The sequence below is a fragment of the Hyaena hyaena genome, unplaced genomic scaffold (assembly GCF_003009895.1).
Source record: "Hyaena hyaena isolate Hyena2069 unplaced genomic scaffold, ASM300989v1 scaffold_126, whole genome shotgun sequence".
Classification (NCBI taxonomy): domain Eukaryota; kingdom Metazoa; phylum Chordata; class Mammalia; order Carnivora; family Hyaenidae; genus Hyaena; species Hyaena hyaena.
In genome coordinates this window covers 1578819-1602064 of record NW_024080759.1, presented here as the reverse complement: position 1 = coordinate 1602064, position 23246 = coordinate 1578819, and the positions used below count along the sequence as shown (strand labels likewise).

The following is a 23246-nucleotide window of genomic DNA, read 5'->3' as shown; positions in this document are numbered from 1 at the left end:
ATTTTTAATATAATAGATTCTGGGCTTCTGCTGATTTATTTGAATTTACTAACAGTAACCTAAACATCTATTAAATGAAATGACCTCTTATTTTTGCTATGGCATTTGACTTGTACCCATTGCAGGAGAAGAGAAATTAGTCACTTAGATTTTGAGTACACTTAGCTGGCTGTCTAGCATCTAGATGTATTTATTAATTTTAAAAAGTGAAGTATAATTAACAGTGTTATATTAGTTTCAAGTGTATAATTAGCTATGTTTAACTGAGAGTCATATACATATTTTATGGAGAAAGTTTAGTGTTACAGCTATTTTTATGAATATAAAATCTTAAGAAAATTTGTTGAGAAACATTCAGGATCTACTTCACCTAGTTTGTATTCTTTCCCATCTCCTGCCAGGGCTCTCAGCAATTTGAGCTCCCATGTGGAGGACTGGTTTAGATTCCTTGATTGACCCACTACACTTTGATGATTTACATTTCTGTATCATTTGGTAGCACAGCTGCAGCCTGAACTCAATCATTATAAGTCTCCATTCAACACGCATTTCTCCTGAAGAATATTTTCATCAACCACATCTTCACTATATGTAAAATGTTCATTTTTCTTCATACTCATGCAACTTGGTCTTTATTCATATGGATCTACCAAAAACTGCCATTTTCCCAAGTGTGTTAAAACCTACTCTTCTTTCTATCAGTCTCTAAGCCCAGCCAGAACTCTACCAGTGGCAGGCCACTCAAAGCACACCTGTCCACAACCCTGGGGTAAATATTCATTCTTTGCTGTTATGGAAACCTGGTATAAAAGTTTAAGAATAATCAATTTGAAGTCATTTTTTTGGATACAGGTGCCCTTTAAATCTGTATGTTCTTTGATCAGATTAATCATCTATCTTAAGACATCTATCCATCTTAAAATTATACTGCAATATTTAAGGACCTGTCCCAGAACCAATAACTTGCATAACTATCTTAGCACTTTTGAGAATGTATATTCTTAGGCACTCTAATCAGAAAAAAAAGTATTTATCTGTCTTGCCTAACTAAACTTGAAGTTCAGTAGCTAAACATAATTTGCATATATCACACACACAAGATTTTGAAATACTTACAATATCATACACTATGACAGATTTATCCACTGATCTTTAAAAGAAAAGAAAATTATAGGTGAGAAGTTCCATAAAAACAAAGTAGTGCTTATTAATATTTTTTAGTCATTTAAATAACTTTTTTAGAAAAGGCTGAGATACTGATATACAAGCATTTAGAATGCAGGCTTTTTGTTCATATGTATGAACTCTTACTCAAAAAACTACATGCCACATATAAAATTTTTCAGAAAATTATAAACTTTATTAAATACTAGCATATGCTATTTATACCATTTAGCCATAAACAGAGTAAGCATTTATGACATATATGTATATATGCTATTTATGATACACATGTATAAATAAGACACAATCCCTATCAAGTTAATATCTCAAAGGGAGAAACCATTACAAGGGAAAGCTATTTATAACTGACCCTCAAACAATGAAAGGTTTAGAGGCATTGATTCTTTTCCCCATACAGTTGAAAATCTATGTATGAAAAAGACAAATACCATAGGATTTTACCCATATATGGAATTTAAGAAACAAAATAGATGAACATAGGGAAAAAGACAGAGAGAGAGAGACAGACAGACGAGGGGGAGGGAATGGGAGGGAGAAGAAGCAAACCATAAAAGACAACTATGGAGAACAAACTGAGGATTGATGGAGAGAAGTGGGCAGGGGATGGGCTAAATAGGTGACGGGTATCAAGGAGGGCACTTGTGATGAGTACTGGGTGTTATATGTAAGTGCTGAATCACTGAATTCTATACCTGAAACCAATATTATCATATATGTTAATTTCTAATTAGAATTTAAATTAAAAATTTTTTTAAAATAAAAATATATGCAAATGTCTCTCTATCTATATGAATATATTCATGAATACATGCACGAATCACCAAAATATTCTTGTTAAAAGTGATGCTATAGGACAATTCAAATCTCACTAAAAAAAAAGTCCACGTATAACTTTAGACTCTTCAAAAACTTAACTACTACTGAGCCTCCTGTTGACTGGAAGGCTTACCAACAACAAAGGGTTGATTAACACATATTGTGTATGTATATGTATTCTTACAGTAAAGCTAGAGAAAATAAAATGTTAAGAAAATCTTAAGAGAAAATACTGTACCGTACCCCCAAAAAATCTGCATATAAGTAAAGCCATGCAGTTCAAACACATGTTGTTCCAGGATAAACTATACTTGTTACTCGGCTTTTGTTTCAGACATCATTGTTCTTTATCACTAATATGGCCATGACTTAATTACTAATCTCTCTACACACACACACACACACGCACACACATACGTACATCTTGTGACTCATTTCTGAAAACTAATTCTAAACTTGGTATGAACTCTGCAAGGTTTCTTTTAATAGTGTAGAATTAAAAACAGCCATCTGGGATTATTCTGCTGGTAAAAATAACCAAACAAAGAAAAATGCAAATATTATAACAAAGTACACAATTAACAATAGATAAATGTGTTTCTGCATAGTTTTCTTCCCTCTTTAAAAAGTCTTTATGCCACCATGAAATATGCTACCAGGTAGGATAATACAACAATACAAGTGTTACTAATGTCTGTACAACTTTAATAATATTTGTACTTATTATTATTAAAAGATAGTGGATAAGAGGCCACAGGAGTCATACCTACTGGAGGGCTTAAAATTCCTTGTTTAGTGCAGTTATCCAGGGTAGAGGATGGATTTTGACATCAGAATCTTTGTTACAAGTTCAAAATAGGAATTAACACTTTAAATGTTCAAATGTAAAATAAAATACAAGAAAGTGGAAAGCATGTGAATATATTCTGGTTATCAAAAACAGTTACAGAATTAAATGTTAAGTTCCAGCCAAAAAACAGTGAAAATATTAGAAGCTAACACTATTTGAGTACATATATGCTAAACATAATTTGTGGATACTCTTAGTCCTAAATTCCTCAAGGTACAAGGTATGATGATCAGAATATATAAAATTAGGGAAAACTCTGTTACTTCTGAGCATCCTAAAAAAGAAAACTAAAAGGAAATTCCACCTTCTTAGACTACACATAGTGCAATTAAAACAGACTCATCCTAATACTATAGCATTTGAAAAGCTGGACCATCATTAGTAATCTTTATGAGCATCATATATATGGAAGACAGAAATAAGGACATCAAGCAAGAGTCCACGTATGAGAATAGCATGAAGTAAGGCCAAAATGTAGACTAGAACAAATATACAAAGCACCCAAGAAATTTAAACAATCCTGTAGTCAACAGATAGCCAGCCATGAAGGCACTTGCTATTGAGGTTAAAAAAAAAAAAAAAAAGAATCTGAGAAGCAAAAAGCCAAACGTGAAGATCTCCTAAGAGTCTAATGAATCCAAACAAGAAGAATGGAAATTATGAATGAAGATCTGTGAGCTTAGGAAAACAAAAAAGATTGTCAACTCATCTCCTATAGCCTCTAATTTGACTAATGGGATTCAAAGAAAGATACAATAGGATTTGATAGCTGATTAGATTTGGTGGAAGGAAATTAGGATTAGGAAAAAATAATAGTTTCTAATATTTGAGATTTGAGTTGGAAAGGCCAGGAGAATAAGAACCATTGTAAACAGACACAAAATAAAATACTTTGAAATCAGTCAGGCAATATGAAACCTCAAAATATTCCCTAAATTGAACCTAAACCAACACCTTACAAGAAGTCCAATTGCCTGGTACTCCTGGTTATACATTTCCTGCCTGCTTTATGTAACTCTTTTCCCAACTTTTCATAACCACATTTCACCACAATCTGCCCCATCACTTTAACTCCACATTTCCCTATAAAGGAGGTATGAGTATTCAAGCCTTTTGATACTGCATTCCTTCAGTTTTGTGGCACTCTAAAACCTCAACCTTGCTCACTCCAGACTACAAGACAAACATGTCCATTATATGTAGGTGGTTACTGGGTGAGAGCAACAATGCATATAGTTATGTGTTTGATATGGGGGAGCATATAATCATAGACTTATGGAACATCAGTGATATTACAGTGAAGTTGTACAACCACCCATATCAGAAATCACCAAAGCATTTTAATCTAAACTAGCTTTATACAATGGCCAAAAAAAAAAAAAAGACCAACCTAATCAAATGAAGTTACCAATGTTTCTTTAGGTCAAGGTGTGCCTAAGGTTTAAAGATTTATATTACACTAAAGCAAGCATTTTTATTTTAAATGTATTTATCTATGGGGGTGCCTGGTGGCTCAGTTAGTTAAGCATCTGACTCTTGATTTTGGCTCAGATCATGATCTCTGGGTCATGAAATCAAGTCCCTTGTTGGACTCTGCGTGCTGAACACGGAGCCCGCTCAGGATTCTCTCTGCCCCTCCCCCAATTGTGCTCTCTCTGTCAAAAAAAAAAAGGGGGGTATTTATCTATATTTCTTCTCATTCAGAAAGTATTTGCAGCCTCTTACAAAGATGTAGCAAAAAGAAGGTAAAAAATATGTAAAGCACCTGGAGAGGAAGAGAATACAAAGATAAGGCGGGGAAGAGAAATAAAGATTAAGATTAGTGTTCACAATATACGTCATAAAATCCAGTCTACCTTGCCAAAGGAGGGCTGCAAGTTGGGTTCTGAGTTTCTTCAGCAATTAAAAAAAATGTAGAAACACAAACTCAAAGTTTGGAAAAGAGACATCAATTCTTCAGACTAAGACCTGAAAGAACTATTTTCTTATAGAGAGGATACTATGACACAAAGTCCTCAACAACTCGTTCAAAGAAACACGGTTTATTTTAAACAGCTGTTTTCTAATGCCCCTCAGTATAGGCCAATGGTGGAAACTTAGAGCAGAAATCAGAAAATGAGGAAGTAAAATGTTATGTTTTGTAACTGTCCAATGTTCTGGATTACATAAGAAAATAATATATATAATGTTTAATGAACATGTATAAACAATTATTATGCCCCCAAGATAAATAATGCTTTCCCGGCATCTTTTTTTAAGTTTTATTTTGAGAGAGAGAAAGCACACAAGCAGAGGAGGGGAAGAAAGAGAATCCCAAGCAGGCTCCACATATCAGTGCAGAGCCCAACATGTGGCTTGATCTCATGAACCAGGAGATCATGATGTGAGCAGAAACTAAAGAGTCAAGATACTCAACTGAATGAGCCACCCAGGCATCCCTGGCATTTTCTTATTTAAGCTTCATAACAAACTTAGGAGGAAAGTGTTATTTTCTCTAGCTTATAATTCAGAGAAGTGAAGTTGAGATAAGATATGGAATTAAAATTTGTTCAAGGCTGCACAGCTAGTAAATGGCAGGGCTGGGATGAAAACCAGTTCTATGTGATCCCCAAACTCAACTTTTTGGATTTTATTTCCTAGAACATCATCCCCCTTGAATGTATTCATAATGGGGACATATCCTGATGGTTTTAGCCGAAAAACACAAAAGGCAGATGGCATGGCCATTCATATTTCATTAAAGCTTTCACAAGACATCTAATTTCAAGCAATGCAATATCTAATTTTATTTTTATCTATTTATCTAATGATAAATCACCATCATGTACTTTTAGGCTACTAAACGTACTGACCCGTTCTATAGGATTATAAACAATGTCGTAAAGAGAATACAGGGGAAAAAGATGATCTGTTTTGGAAGAGTGATCTGAAGCCTTACACTAGTCATTACTGAGCAAGAGAAGGTTGTTTGTTAAAGCCACACCAAATTCATGACAATAAAACTCTATCCTTTACATTTATAAAATAGATAAAATATAAACAAACATCTTGTTGGGATGAGAGGGTACACTTCCCAGTCTTTCTGGAATAAGGCTCCTGGCCTCTCTTGTCCCTCTCCTGCTTAGCAAAAAAGAATGACAGATGGCTGGAAAGTTTGGGGGAAGATACTGGGCCATTCAGCTCCATCCTTCTAGATTTTCTCTTTTATCTCATCTGCCCCTGCAGGGGAAGTCTGCAGTGGGGCTACCCAAGAGCAGGTGAGCAAGTCAGCTGCAAATCCATAGGAATGTCATCCAGTCTGTCCTGCAGTTCTCGGTCATTGGTTTCTGACTCAAGAAGAAAAGAGAGGTACCCGGGTGGCTCAGTCAGTCAAGAATCCGACTTCGGCTCAGGTCATGATCTCGTGGTGTGTGAGTTCAAGCCCCGTGTTGGGCTCTGTGCTGACAGCTCAGAGCCTGGAGCCTCCTTCAGATTCTGTGTCTCCCGCTCTCTCTGCCCCTCCCACACTTATGCACGCACGCGCTCTCTCTCTCAATAAATAAAATCATTTAAAAATTTAAAAAGAAGAAAAGAGTGAGCACCTGAGTAGCTCAGTAGGTTAAGCATCCAACTTTGGTTCAGTTCATAATCTCCTAGTTCATGAGTTTAAGCCCTGCATTGGGTGCTCTGCTTTCAGTGCAGAGCCTGCTTGGAATTCTCTCTCTCTCTCCCTCCCCCCGCCTCCGCCCCTCCCCTACTCATGCTCTTTCTTTCTCAAAAATAAACATTTTAAACATTTTTAAAAAGAAGAAAAGAGGGATTTACCTATTGAACTCTAACAACAATGGGCATTTTTTCTAAGTTTATTTTTTTTATAGTTTATTTATTTTTGAGACAGAGAGAGACAGAGCACAAACCGGGGTGGGGCGCAGAGAGAGCAAGACACAGAACTGGAAGAAGGCTGAAGGATCCAAGCTGTCAGCACAGGGCCCGATGCAGGGCTGGAATCCACAAGCTGTGAGATCATGACCTGAGCCGAAGTTGAACACTTAACCGACTGAGGCACCCAGGTGCCCCAATGACGGGCATTTTAAAACTGGTTTCCAAGGAATCCTACCTATTAGAACTGAGAATTTAGGGAAAGAGGCAGCCCTATTTGAATTAGGAAGACTGATCTTTCCTGCCTGAACAGAAGCTAATATGTATATAATGCTTATTTTACCTGGTTGATCAAGAGAAGTAGGGTAGAACAAAAGATAAAATCTGCCAAGGGGCTAGAGGAAAATTATTAGAAGAGAGATGGAGAGAAAAATGGAAAGAATAAATTCCTACATATTTTGCTTCATCATGTGTGATGCCATCATAGCTCTGAGAGCCAATGGAATTATGAAACAGACATGAGAACCCATGTATCTTCTGCTAGCCCAGATTTTGAAGAGATGTTTAAAAATGTAAAACGATGCCACTCTTTATTTTTCCTAAGGAAAAAATGTTCACATGCAATGAGTTTATATTTTTAATGAATTAAAAATATTTTAGAATTTTCTCAATTCTATTTTTGGTAAATAGTGAGAGATATATATAGATAGATAGATATAGATATAGATATAGATATACACACATATTCACATATATTTATCTACACGCGTGCGCCCACACACGCACACACACACACACACACACCACCCATATAAGCAAAAGTTCTTTGAGGTCCTCAGTAACTTTTAAGAATGTCAAAGAATCCTAAGACCAAAAAGTATGAGAACCATTGACCTAAATCATGGTTTAATTTCTTTATTTCACCTTTAACACCCATCTCCTATAGCTAGGAGATGCATATTAGAATTGCTTTCAAAGTTTCAATCGTTTTCCTATATCTATACAAAGTTATAACAACATCTTAGGTCTCTTTCATCTCTACAATCTATTTTTCCAGTCTCAATTCCCCTTACTTCTCTTTACATTTATTTTTTATCATACTTTTTTTAAAGATTTATTTTATTTTTAAAGAGAGAGAGTACAAGCTGGGGAGACACTGAAGGACAGAAAGAGAGAGAATCTTAAGCAGGCTCCACACTCAGCACAGAGCCCGACAAGGGCTAGATCCCACAGCCCTGGGATCATGACCTAAGCCAAAATCAAGAGTTGGACACTTAACCAACTGAGCCACTCAGGCATCTTTACATTTATCATACCTTTTAATCTACTCAAGAATTTCCTGCTCCTTGGAATGCCCTGTTTCCCAATCCTCCCATATCTGCATAAATTCCATAATGCCTTTTACACAGTCACCCCATATCTATTTCCTATTCAACTTCCTTAGCATACCTGACCTATAATCCCATTCTGTTGTCAATTCATTTTTCCTATGTAGCCACTTGTATTTAAATATCTTTTATCCTAACTCATGTTTTCCTACTCTCTCTTTAGCATATCCATTCCATCTTACCAATGATTCTCAGTTGCAGATGGAATCTATCGACCAATTAACTTGTTCTTTATCTACTCATGAAATATGGTTAAAACATATGTCCCAATTCTCCTAAAAGACTAAATGTTTATCTTTCACCATCCTTTACATTTCCAAACAATTCACTTGCCTGTATATTTATCCAAACGAACTAACAATATACAGAAAAATATCTGAATGTGACCTAGAGCAATACCATATGCCGAAAAGTATTTAACAACATAAAATTCCATTTATCCAGAATGACTTAAAAGGTATAATTTAGTTAACATAAAATGTAAATTATATTTGATATACACATAAGGAATTATGCTATAAAATACCATTTTATAACACAAATAGTAACACAAAAACTATATTGAATACCACTTAACACTTCATTCATGATTCAGAAAGCAAAGAAAGGCATGTTAGATCTTGCAGTATTATTAGGTTATTGCTATGAGTATCAAGAAGGAGAGTTAAAACATCTTCAAGGGCACACTGTTATAGACTTTCTTTTATATGCCCTATTGCAACTGGCAGAGACCGGGGTATGTAAAAGAGTCATAAATACTTGAATTTCATACCATCATTTTGTCAATTGACGTCTCAAAAGTGAAATGCACAATATATCCCCCCAAATAATAGAAGAAAATCCAACTTTATCTGTTTAACGTTCCAATGATTTCAATGCTAGGTCAAAGGAGAATTATTATAAATGCTCTCTTTATGAACTATTTTCATCTTTTGAGACAAAAGAGTCACATCTAAAATAATAGCAATGTAACTAGTTATTTGGCTTATTATTTGGGAAGGATTGGAGTATATGGGAAAAGAACTATCAGGTTCAGTTCAGAATATTTTAAGTGAATGACAGGAGCTTAAATATCTTGGCTGGAGCAAAAGCTGCTGTGAAGAGCCATGAATGTACATTTCAGCTCTATGGCTTGTGAAATCAGACAGGCAAGTTTGAGAAAATCCAATGGCAGCAAGGAGAAAATATACCAAAGTACACATATAGGAGAATATAGAGTAACAGAATCATACCACTGTGTACCAAACGAACTGCTTTACAGAACAAAGTTTTGGAAAATAAAAGTCAAGATTAAAATTTTCAACAGAGAACTAGAAATCATAAAAAGTGACATACTGGACCTGATAAAATAGCCAAACAGAAATTCCAAGATTAAAAGTAAAATAACCAAAATTAAGGATTCATCTATGGACCAGTTTAATATAACATATCAGATAAAGCTATATAAGGAGAGCATCAGCAAAGGAGAAACCATTCAGAATAAAGCACAAGAAATAAGAGAATGAAAAATACAGAAAAAAGGATAAAAGATATAAATAAAGAAGGTATATTTCACAGTTAGGGTCCCAGATTTAGAGGAGAGAAAGGGCAGAGGCAATATCTGAAGAGATAATGAATAAGAATTTCCCCTTAACTGATGAATTATTATTCTACATAGTTAACAAGCTCAGTGAATTCCAAAGCAAAATAAATAAAAAGAAATCCAAATCTAGATAAAAAGTAGATGCAAAAAACCACAGAGAGAACATTTTGTGAGCAGCCAGTGAAAAAAATACAAATTAAACTAAAAGAAGCATTAGAATTAGAATCAGATTTCTCTATTGCAATACACAAAAATAGTAACAGTCCTTACTAAACTGTGTTTATTCCAACAAAGCAAAGTTGGTTTAACATTTGAAAAGTCAATACAATTTACCACCTAAAAGAATAAAAGAAGAATCATGATTCTTTCAAAATAATCATGTAAAATCATAGTACCTCTTCACGATTAAAAAAAAAAGAAACCTATAAGCCAGAAGGAACAGAAGAGCTAATAAAGTTTATCTCCTCAAAACCCATATGAACAACCTTAATAATGAAAGCTTTCTTTTTGCAAAAAGGAATCAAAGGATGGCTATTATCATTGTTTCCATTACCTTGGTAGTGTCAGCCAGTTCAGTAAGACATAGAGGATATCAAGGTATAATGGTCAGAAAGGAAAAAACAAAAATCATCATTATTAACATGATATGATTGATTTTTGTTATCAAAAATACAAAATTTAAGATCCTTACAAGTAAATCCATGGTTTTCCCGGATTTACTTTCCTAGATTTGCGATGTCTTTTATAACAGCAACAAAAAAAATTAAATGCCTAGAAATAAATCTAATAAAAAGATGAGGAAGGCTTCTACACAGATGACAATTATTGAAAGGAATTATTGAAAGGAATCGAAACAAAAATAAATGGAGAAATATGCCACATTCATGGATTAGAAGACTCAATATCATAAAGAGGTCAATTATTTCCACTTTTATCAGACTCATTACAACCCCAGTCAAAATCCAAACAGGCCTGTTATACAGAGAGTAAGTGGAGGCAATCTGACAAGATAACTCTAAACTTTATATGGAAGTGTCAAAATTCATGAATAGCTAAAATATAAAACCTTGGAAAGACAGAATCGTTTTAGAGCAGGGAATAAACAGAAAAATAATAAGTTTATTATTTATAATAACAAATGCAGGCTGAGAACCAGATCCACACATACACACGGTCAGTGACTTCTGACAAGGTAGCAGAACAACATGGAGAAAAGACATTTTCGTTGTACAGTACTTGGACAACTGGCTATTTATATAGAAAGAAATAAGACTGGATTATATTGTACATGATGCACACAAATCAAATTTGAGAAAAGAAAAACAATGAAGGTTTTAGAAGATAATATGGGAAAATATCTTCATGACTCAGAACATAAACTGACTACACTAAAATTATAAACTGTGAAAAGGCAAATCCACAGAAGGGAAAAGATATTTGCAACACACAGAACCAATAAATGGCTCATATATTGAAATATAGAGAGAGTATATATATACAAAATATATATAATATTTATTATATATATAAAATCTCAACAAAAGAAAAATAAGCAAGAAACATGAACAGCCACTTCATAAAAGAGGAAATACATATGGCCAATAAACTTCTGAAAAGATTCTAACCTCATCATTCTAGACAAATGCAAAAAACACAGTAAGTTAACACTTCACATCCTTAAGAATGGCTAAACTTAAAAAGACAAACAACACCAAATATCATGTATAGGCTAAGATATAAAATGACATTGTTACAGGGGTATTCGGCTACTTGGAAAACAATTTGATGTTATATACCAAAGTTGAAAATACAACTATTCTATGGCTCGTAAATTCTATTCCTATGTATTTATCATACAAAAATGCATAAACATGTACACTAGAAGATACAAATAGATTCACCGAATTATTACTGTAATGCTCCCAAACTGAAAATAATCCATATATTCCATCAACATTAAACTGGATATATTATAGTATACACAGTCAATGGAATATTACATAGCAATGAAAATCAACAAACCACAGTTGTGTTAATATGAATGAATGTCATAAATATCACATTGACTAAGGGAAGCCAAACACAAAATAATATACATTGTATGATTTGTTTTAAATCAGTTTAAAACAGAAAGCAATACTGTATATGACCTAAGGTGCTATTACCCTATAGGGGTACCTGGAAGAGGAGGACTTCTGGAGTAGAAGCAGTAATGTTCTATTTCGTGACCTGAGTAGTGGTTACACAGGTCTGTATCACTTTATTAAGCTATCCTCTTATGTTTTACGTACTTTTATGTATGTCTGTTCTATTTCACATGAAAATGGTTTAAGGAAATTACTAAAAAGCTTACCCCGAGACTAGCATCTGCCCATTATGAGAAAAAGCACAAGCCAGAACAGGAGCACAGTGCCCACTCAGTGTACTTTTATATTTTAATTCAAAACCTGCAAATAATAAGGTGAAAAAAATTAGCAAGCTGACTGTGCTTAGAACTTATTTTTACGTCAAAACTATTTCACTTATTTATTTTAATAAATAATCTTTAAGTGCCTAAACAATACAAAAATGAAAAAAAATCCTCCTGCAACTCAGGTACTGAAGTGCAGTGTGATTAAGAAGTTCAGTAATGCATAAAGTAAATGGTGCACTCAGCAAAGATGAAGAGGATTGTAATGATCAAATGCTTTTAAAATGTAAAATGTTAAACTCTATAAAATCCATAAAAATAAAAAATTTTAAATTAATATAAAGTTTTAAACTATAGTATAAGACAATCTTGGCATCTAATTAAAAAAATATATATATATATATACATATATATATATGGCGTTCCTGGCTGGCTCAGTCAGTGGAGAATGCAACTCTTAATCTTGGGGTCATGAGTTTGAGCCCTATGCTGGGCATGGAACCTACTTAAAGAATATATATATTAAAAAAAATACACATAAACACACATATATATATACACATACATACATACACACACACACACACACACACACACACACACCAATTTCCCAAATGCCTAAAAAGGAATCAAATTGCTCAAATGCCTAAAGATCAGTTTTTAAAACATGATATTAAGAAAATATTTTCATTCCTTAAATAAAAATAATCCATGATAATTTGTCCATCTTATATTCCAATATATAATACTCCTACAAATCACAGGAACAGTAAAATCCTTTTAATACCTTCTATAATTACTGAAATGAAATAACAACTATTTTAAAGGTAAACCGAGGGAATTCAATACATTTTAGTGACAAGCTATAAAAATTATTATTAAAAATTTGACCTGAGGAATTAAGGAAATAAGCAAAATCTGTTAATTTTTCTCAGACCTAATGAAAACTTTTTTGAAGTGTTAATGGCTCTTATGAAAACAGCATTTAATAAAACAAAAAGTCACTAGAGAAGGTAAAAGTTTCAACAAATAGAAAAAAAATAAATTTACTATTATTACTAAATTACATTCTTTATTTCTATTAAAAATAGAAAGAAACGTGTATTTTTCATCAGGGAGAGAAAATGTGGCCATTGAAGGCACTGTAGAACACAGATCATGAACCCGCCCAAACACAGCAAAAATGTTAACAAGTTGAAAACCAAATGAAGACCAATAAAACTTGCAATAGAACCATAGGTTATATTCTCAAGGATAAAATCTCTAAGTCTATCTACATATCCCCACAAATAAGCAATTAAAATAATTAGATGCAAATGATGATAAAGACTTTATTTTTATTTTTTTATATTTTTTAAAATGTTTACTTATTTTTGAGAAACAAAAGGAGACAGAGCACAAGCAGGGGAGGGGCAGAGAGAGAGGGAGAACAGAATCTGAAGCAGGCTCCAGGTTCTAAGCTGTCAGCACAGAGCCTAATGCAGGGCTCAAACTCCTGAACGGTGAGATCATGACCTAGCTGAAGTCAGACACTTAACTGACTGAGCCACCCAGAAGCCCCAATAAAGACTTTATAAAAAGGCTTTAACTATGCATGTTTATAAACTGTTAAGTATGTTTTTCAAAGAGAGTCAGTGTAAAAACACATTTTCCAGACAATGCATGAAAAGCTTTACTTTGGAATAATTATTAAAGACATATTCATAACCTCCAATATAGCACTATATTCAAGGATTCTCTTAAAAATTTTAGTTTGGCAGGAGCAAAATGATAGGACAGCAGCAAAGTAAAGGGACACCAATCCTCACTAGCCTGTCACTGAACACATTAAAAGAAGTACTAAATATAACCTAATAGGCAATAAATTAACTAAATTTCCACAAAAAGAAATGTATTTATTCCCTGACAATGGTCTCTTCTCTATACACGAGTATAATGACAAAGATTCTCTCCTCGATCGAAACACTAGCAAAACTCTTCTGAGCCCTCTTCTCAACTAAGGCCTTGACTTTGGCCTATTACAGACTTATACTAATGTAGTTTCTGACAGCTCACAGCTGCACGCCTAGGATGACCCTAGACCGCTTAGAATACCTGCCTGAGAGAACTCAAGGCTGCCAATAGAATTTACTGTTTGTTCCAGCCAACACCTGAAGACAGGGCCCCTGTATCCTACTCTCTGTGGGAGGGTAGGAACCTAATTACCCTAAGTGCCAGTTATCAAACCTGGATGAGATTCACATGGCTCCATCATTCCTGGTTTTTTGTAATTTTTATTTCCCTGACCCTACAGAGCCACACTTACTCCCTTCCTTATTCCCTCATTCTCCCTTCAAGATGCCCAGTCACCTCTGCATAAAGTGAAGTTGATTACAGTTCATGCTGGACTCTTCTCCCTACTGCAATAGTAGGTTAAAATCTATCCTTAGCACTTTAGTGCCCAGCTTTATCTTTGACAATAATTATAAACAGCGAAATGCAGTTTGTAATTTCACTGAAACTTATTAAGTAACAAATAATAAAATATTTTTAGGCATCTGAAGCAAGATGGCTAAATGATCATATAATTTCAGAGTTCTCATTAAAATGACAGTGAAAGAATTAATAAAGATATAAAATTACATCAATGAAGAGAATAGAGAGTTATCAACAATCCAGAAATTCAAACCAATTTTGGAAAGTCAGAAAGCAAATTAACTGATGAGGAGGTATAGAGTAACAGGCCAGAGTGCAAAAGGAGGGGCTAGGTCCAGGAAGAGAGCTAACCTGCCCTAGAATACTCCCAAAAGACTTAGGACTATCAAAAGCTGAGGAAAAGGAATGTCAAGACACAGACGTTGACCTGAAAAAAAAGTTGGTGAAAAGTCTGTTCATGAAACAGTGTCTACCTCTAATCCCTCCCTGATCCCATCCATAGCATGCTGAATGAAAGCCTGAAACTTCTTTCTAGGCAAAATATTTCTAGGGAAAATAACGGCTTTCTGGGCAGCTCCATAGCAGCCCCAGGGCAATTCTCTAAGCCCCTAAGTCCTTCTCAGAAAGGGCCAACGACCCACCTCCTTATCTGAAAGGGAAGCCAGCAACAAACCACTATGTGCATAGAGCTTCTAAATATCTTATTATTGTCTAATAATTGCATGTAAATGGAAAATGAGGATCACCAGACATTTGAAGAACGCAACCATAGGAAAGAGAAAGATCAGAGTAAACAAAAAAAAAAGGGCCCAAGAGCAAACAAAGCTAATCAGGAAACAGAAGGGAACAAAACAAAAAGCCTCTAATTGATGTCCTAAGAGGTTTGAGATGGTCTTGCATTCATAAAATGAAAACACTAAGAGAAAGAAACAGAGGAAAAAGAGGAGCTAAGAGAAATTGAAAATATGATGGAATAAAAAATTCCATAGGGAATGAAATTAGGAGGTCCAATACTCTATTAATAAGAGTTATTAAAAGAGAGGACATGGGAAAGAAATTATTAAAGAAACAACTTAAGGGAATACTGTTTTCCAAAGCTGAACAATGTAAGTTTTTTGACTGAAGGGTCACGTGAAGGAATAGTCCAATACATAGAAGAAAGACCTCCCATGCACTATCAAAAAACAATCCCTACAGTGAATACATTTAAAATATGGTGGTACAACAACATTTATAGAAATTGTGAAAACCACAAAGAATTGCAAAAGGATAAAGCGCACAGAAGAAATGTGTGTGGTGATGGGGCTGAGGTCATAATCAGCAATGAGCGTCCAAGTTTTAAATCATGTATACATAATTACTGATTAAAATTTATTAAAGCATATCTTTATAATCACTTCTGTATATCTAGAGTTCCTTAAGTAAAAAGAATAATTCAAATAGAAATTCTATCTTGATCACAAATAATTTTAGAGAACGACTAGTTAATACATACCTAAGATATGGGTAAAAGAAACAAGCCAAATTTTGATCTGGCAATCCTGACCACATGATGCCAATCGAAAAAACTGAAGGCCTTGCTCTCCATCTAAAAATGTAAATTTGTTAAAAATAAATACACAAGAATTGATAAAACATTTAAGCCAAAAAAATTTTCAACTTCCTATATCGAGATGTTAATTCTATTCATTCACAATATTCACAAGAGATATTAACCTATACCATAGAATGAAATGTTGGTTAAAGAATTTATTTTAAACAAGGTACTTCAGAGGATTAGGAATCTTGCTCCTGAAGTTGCTACAACAAAATACCTTTTTTAATTTACCTTCCCCTAAAGTAACTCAAGGCTCCATGGGCTGATATTGAGTCACTAAGCCTAGAGAATTCTCCTGCCCAATGTTAGAGTCTGTGAGGCTAGTAGTGATGGAAAAAATTAGGAAGAAAAGTTATAGTTATGAGTGTTAAACGTTTAATTATTTTCAACTTAACCTTTTTTTTTTTTTAAAGGACATACCCATTTCTTAAAACCTTAGTCTATAATTCACATGGAACAATGAGATTTTTCTGCCATTTGATTTAATCAAGAAAAATCCTGGAATTACATAAATCCAAAATAACATTAATTCAGTTTATGTGATTTGGTGGAAATTATACAAATTGGGGAAGGAATCAGTAAATTTGGTGTCATAAAAAATCCATTCGTTTTTAATGTTTACTGAGATAATTTCAGTGTATAATTATATACACAGTAGATAAGCTCCTAAATACCTGTGGGTAATGTGAATACTGAAATCAACTCAGTTTTATATAAGTTCCACCTAACATCACACATGCAGTCTCGTCAAAGGAAGTTTTGGCACAGATACGCACTAAGATACAATTAAGTAGGTAACCACAGGTTCACCTTAAGTGATTTTTACCTGAAATCTAAAGGATATCTAAGAGTGAACCAGGTGAAGGGTCCACCTGTAAAACCCTTGGAAAAATCTTAGAAATATTCAAGGAATGAAAGGAGGCCAATGTGGCAAGAGAATGCAAGAGGCCAAGCGTGCTTTGAGAGGCAGGGAAACAGAGTGTGCCTGGCTATGTGTTTTGAATCCGGCATTTTCTCTTACCTTAACCTCATCTGAATCATTCACTGATGGGTTTGAAATAGGGGAGTGCCAAAATGATCCTGTCCACCTTCTGGACTTGGGCTGTGCAATAAGGGTAGTCACTAGCCACATGTGGCTACTGAACGCTTAAAATGTGGCTAGTATAAATTGAAATGTGACAGAATATACACACCAGATTTTAAAAACCTAGTGCCAAAAAGTAGTAATATATCTTATTTTATTATCAATTACTGAAACATTTAATCTATATTGAATAAATCATTAAAATTAACATTACCTACTACTAAAAAATTTTAAATTTAGAAATGTAGCCTCCATTATATTGCTAGTAGGACAGTAACAAGGTTGGAAGTAACAAAGGCAGAAGTCCCATCTGAACACAGGGAATGAAGCAGAAGAAAGCTTACTAACTCCCTGCTATCTATTTAAAACCAAGAGTCTATCTATACTCAGAGGAGTGTGTATTTCTTCTAAAAGCTAATTGTGTTGGCAAACATGTCATAAATTTAGCTTTTGCTTCAAAAATTAAATTAGTAAACTTTTGAAAATATAGCTTCTATTTCCAATTTTTTAATTTCACAATTCTATTTGAATATTAACATACTGTATTTTAAAAACTACAGCACAACCAATAGGGTCAAGTCCTCTAAATTACCATAGCCAAGGAATCCAGATCTGCTGTACAAAGATGAGTCATCCCCAACATATATTCAAAAACCTGATTTTCCCCCATGTTCTTTGTGATTTCATTTTGATCAAGAGAAAGGAGAATCATTCCTTAAAAGGAATGAATTAAAAGGAGTTCTCATTTTAGTAAAGGTGAAATGAAAGTGAATAAAAGAACTAAAAGTCATATACAAATTACAAATAGGAACCACTAGTGCTTAAAAGAGTAAAATACTAACCAGAAACTGGCTGTGAAGAAAAATCACAGCAGGTAATTCCAAGATCATGTGCTTTTTCACTATGCAGACACCTCATTTTATCATCCCACACTGTTAAATCTCCACATGAGGAGCCAGTGACAAAGAGGTTTCCATTTGGAGAAAATGCACAGGCCACCAAGGAGCCATCCTTAACACTACCACACCTGAAATAAAAGCAAAAAATAAAAGGGGGAGATTTTCATTTCATTTCAGAGTATCTGTGACCTTATATTTTCTAAAAACAGCTTGATATAGTAAAAACAGGAAAACAGGCCATAACTAGAAAGGGCAGTAGATGTCTGTAGAAATAAAATATTATCTACTTAAAAAAAAGAGAATTTAAACATCATTTTAATGTATTCAAGCCTAAACTATACAGATCTAAACCAAAGTCCATGTATCTTTGTATTTTTCCAAATGGCAAGTCTGTTTAAAATCTACAAAATTTAACAAAAAAAGCTCTGACAACCAGTGCTATCAACCATAGTCACATATTTTTAAAAAGCCTATTCTGGGGCACCTGGGTGGCTCAGTCGGTTAAGCATCCGACTTCAGCTCAGGTCATGATCTCACGGTTTGTGGGTTCGAGCGCTGCGTCTGGCTCTGTGCTGACAGCGCAGAGCCTGGAGCCTGTCTTCAGATTCTGTGTCTCCCTCTCTCTCTGACCCTCCCCTGCCATGCTGTCTCTATCTGTCTCTCAAAAATAAATAAAACATTAAAAAAAAAAGCTTATTTTTACTGAAAAACATGTTATTGGGGTCAAGAGTACTTTCAACTTTTGTATTAAAAGAAGCAACAGTAAAACCTTTTATCTTATTTTCAAGTATGAATTCTTTATGAAAAGAAAATGTTGTGAACAAGTTAAAATTATCTTGGGAAGGTAAGGAAGCACTGTGCTGACAGTATTAATTATTCTCTCAATTTAGGGGAAATAAATGATAAAAGCCCAACAATAAGCGCAGTGTCCCATCCAGCGCTTAATTCTACTGCAGTGTAGCATTTTACAGCATACATTAGGGAAGCAATGCTAGAGAGGCTGACATCATCATCTGATAAGTGAAAAGGAAAATTTCCTAGTTGACCAGTATATTTCATGCGTATAAAAAACTTAAAGACGTCATTCCTCCTGCGCATTCTCTTTAAACTGTTCATTAACGCCGCTTCACCTTCTTCAATCAAAAGACCTAAATCTAATGTGCACTGAATGATGCTGGGGAGGGAAGGGAAGAGAAAGCACACTGAGCTATTTTACTTGGTTCTATTGAAAAGTTTATTGCCAATATTGAAATGTTGGCTCAGTTGGTTAAACGTCCGATGCTTGATTTTGGCTCTGTGCTGATAGCGTGGAATCTGTTTGGTATTCTGTCTCTCTCTCTCTCTCTTTGCTCTTCCACTGCTAGTGCATGCATGCTCTCACCGCTCACTCTCAAAATAAATGTTTTTTTTTTAAAAAGTAAGAAAAACATGGTTGTAAGGGTAAACTTTGTGTTATATATATTTCACTACAATATACAGAAAAGTACATAGGTTTCATGTTGGCAAGTTGCAACAAAACGTTACTAGTGTAAAGCAACTGATGTATTTTTATCTAAAAGGAGTTTTCAGTTTTGTTTTGTCTGTTTAGTTTTTTGTATATATATATTAACACAACATTACACTAATTACAAGGGTTGGTTTTTTTCCCCCCGGGGTTGACTATTCACCCCGCAAGAATCTTAGTCTGGAAAATATCTGTGTCTCTCAAGTAAGACTTACCTACCATTACTCTATTATTGAGAACACTTGAGTCCTGAGTGACAAAAATAAAGCCTAAAATTACTGAACCTTATTCAAAAGACCGTTTTCTTCATCTAGCTCTTAAAGTCAAATCCATAAAAGTCTAACAAGATTAACCCTTATTTTACAAGAGAAAGACTGGAAATACAAAACTCTCAGAGCCAAGCATCAAGAACCACATTAAACATCAGTTTTTTTGACCTTCAGAAAACAATTCAAAATGTTTTTCCTTGTGATGTATGAAAATTACCTGCTTCTTCAAGTCATCAAAATATTCTGCTTTCCATTTTAATTTTTTTGGTAGACTTGTTAATAGATTTTAAAACAGAAAGGATATAAATATTCATACCTATACAACTTGTACGACTGAGCATTCCACAAAACAACTGTTCCATCAGCTGCCCCAGATACCAAACAAGTGGAGTCTGGGGAAAACCGGCAAACCCTCACGGGGCTACCACTGGGCTGTTCCATCACTGCCAAAGTCTCTCCATTTTGAGTATTCCATAGGACAGTGGTACCGTCTGTTGAACAGGAAGCCAAAATATGTCCTGAAGGGGAGAAACAGCAGCAGTGGACAGCATAGGTGTGAAACTTCAATGGAGAGTGGGGCAGTTCAGTAAAGTCACTGAGGGAGTACAGGCGAATTGTTTTGTCCAAAGAGCAAGTAGCCAGGAGGGAAGAGGAGAATGCACAGCAGTTGACATCATCACCGTGATCAGCTAATGTGTGGATTAGTTTCACCATGGTTCTTATTTGAAGTAAAATATCCTGCAATTTTTAAATAAAGATTACTTCATCATCGGATTCAAATAAATGCAACTCAAGTCCACATAAAAGAGTCAAAATCAATTTAAGAATCTGCTCAGAGAAAACTCCTACATTCATATTTTTAAAGGGAAAACTATTATACCTGAGATAAAAATAACTGGGAGAGAAAATGCCAATAAGACTATAAACTCTAATGATCACAGTCACAACCGGCATACCAATAAAGTTCCATAACTCCTGAAAAAGAACTTTGTTGTATAATTTCAAACTGATTTGATACTGAACATCCAAAACCTTGAGTATGTATTTCACCTCTGAAGCCTTTCCCTTAACTAATTACTTCTCAAAGATGCCTCATTGCAAATTGGCAAAGCTCAACTCAAAAAGATTTTCCACTCTTAACAAACTGTCTTGACTGCTCCTCGCAGAGAAGTGAGGCAAGGCTAAAGCTCTGCCTTTAAGATGCATTAGCTGCACGGTTCACTCATAAAAACTAAAAAACAGTTTCATTCAAAATTTCAGTGGCAGTGTTGAAAGCTCTCATGTCATGGTCCACCATCTTGTTTGATAAAGAATAAAATGACATCAAACATTTGAGGTGAAGAACCAACTTAATAAGTCAAGGAAACTAAGAGAAGGAAACCAAAGAGAAAGGGTAGCAAAAGGACTTACCCAGACAGCACTTAAGAACAAATTTACAAATTTAGAATGAAATCCAAACCCTTTGTCACTGCTTACAAACTGTTACATGATCTGGCTCTTGCCTACTTCTCATATCTCAAGTCCTGCCACTCCTCCTTTCCCTCATTTCCTTCCAGCCTCCCTGGTCAAATGGATTCAGTCTTAGCTCTTCAGAAAGTTGTTTTCCCATGCTGAAATTCTCTTTCCTTTGATTTTGGGGTCCTATTTCTTAATGTAAATTCCAAAGGAGTTGAGATCTTGTCCATCTCGCTCATCTCCGTATCCACAGCACACAAAACAGTGTTCAGGCACCTAACATGCTCAAATAAATATTTATTGCGTTTTTTTCTAAATCCATTTGAGTTTTACCTTTAAATATTACATGTGAACACAATACAAAATTGTTAGAAATCTTAAAGTAAATGTCCCAATAGTAAAAAAATAAAAATAAATCCAGCAGTGGAAAAATAATGCAAAATTAAACAGTAACCGGCCCTGAAAGGATAGGTGTACTCTTAGATTGTAATTCATGATCCCTTGTTATAATTTTATCTGCGGAATTCTTTACAAACAGATGGAGCATATCTTTAACAATATTTATCACAGCCCAAAATTTCAGCCTCTTTTTTTCCAAACATAAACTTCAATAAACTCTAAAAAAAAAAAAAAAAAACCAAATCGCGAAACGTCCCGGTAGATTGTCACCTGTACTAGCGCACTGAAAACAAGCAAGATCATGCGGTGTTTTCTGGCGAACTGCCAAATCCCCACTGTGCAGGTACACATAGGTAATCTTGCAGACAAATTTTGGCTTCCACACCTTTGCGGCACTCAGCTCCCTTTGCAGTTCCAGACCAAACAGCGATACAACCACTTGAACGAACAGCCGGTTTGGAAAAGCACTCTCAAGCCTACCGCTTCCGGCCTCCGGGTGTGGGCGTCTCCATTCAGGGCTCAGCTGTCTCGCCAGAGGTTCCATCCCTGGGCCCGCCGGGTGAACCCGCCAATGTCAACACACGCATCCCCATCTAATCCAAAGCAAACCGGGGATGTCCCAAAAGCTCCCCAAATAAAGCCCGCGACTTACTCCCCCTGCGCGTAGGGACCAAGACTGTACCCTAATCTGCGAGCCTTCCAGGCCTCAGCTCACTGAGCCGCCCAGGAGCCGGCCGGCCGGCCGGCGGGGAGCCAGGCCTTCCGGGGCGCGAGGCGGCATCCGATTCGGCCCAGCTGTGGCTTCCACGCAACGCCCGCAGGCCCCGCCCTGCTCCCCAACCCGGGTCCCACGGCCGCGCCCCGCTCCGGTACGGGTGCTGGCCGGCCCCTGTCGCGCGCTCGGAACCAGATTCCGAGGACCACAGGTTCAGACACCCCGAGAGGGGAGGCTTCGCCAGATGACCCCAGCCGTGCTCCCCCACCTGGTGCCGTCGCTGCTAAACCGGCCCAGGGATGCGGCCACTTCCACCTGTAAGACCCGAGGCTTGCAGGATCCGCCCTCAGGTGCCCTCGGAGGTGCGTGGATCACGTGACGTGCAGGTGAGGCGGGCGGGGCTGGCAACCGCGGAAACCCTGAGAGAATAGAAACAGGCCCCGCCCCCCAGGGCCCGCCTCTCGCCGCGGCGCATGCGTGCCCTCCCGTCCTCCGCAGCAGACGTCCTTTAATTCTGGCTCCGGTTAAGGAGGAGTTTGGGGAGGAAACTTTCTTTGCAGTTTTTTTTCGCCCCAAGTTGAGGAAACTGAAGTCTCAAGGCCTAGCGAGCGCCTAAAATATGGTTTTAAAGATGGCATTGTATCCACTGTCTGGTTATTGCAGTGCAGGGTTTTTGAAGCTCCTTCCTTCCGTAATTCTCCTGTTTTGTCTGTTCCCTGAGCTCCGTGATTGCTCTTTTCTGTTTAGGCTAGCTCGGCCCTCAGCGGTCCAGGACATCGTCTTCGTGCTCAGGTTTCCTATATCTCTTCAGGGCAGCCTG

At 35.9% G+C, this 23246-nt stretch overlaps 1 protein-coding gene across 8 annotated transcripts in view; it reads right to left on the bottom strand.

Moving 5' to 3' along the window:
* The window catches only part of WDSUB1 (WD repeat, sterile alpha motif and U-box domain containing 1), a 45076-nt gene extending 22217 nt beyond the window's left edge, over window positions 1-22859 (bottom strand). The window contains exons 1-7 of one of the 8 annotated variants that reach the window (XM_039237521.1): window positions 22695-22857; window positions 22192-22304; window positions 20174-20375; window positions 18028-18212; window positions 16000-16092; window positions 12033-12126; window positions 1117-1150 (exon numbers count right to left, since the gene is read on the bottom strand). In XM_039237521.1, coding sequence (XP_039093452.1) covers window positions 1117-1150; window positions 12033-12126; window positions 16000-16092; window positions 18028-18212; window positions 20174-20375; window positions 22192-22255 — 672 coding nt within the window. In that variant the 5' untranslated portion in view covers window positions 22256-22304; window positions 22695-22857. The other 7 variants (XM_039237515.1, XM_039237522.1, XM_039237520.1 and 4 more) reach the window with 7 other exon arrangements.
* Window positions 22860-23246: the final 387 nt, after the last annotated feature.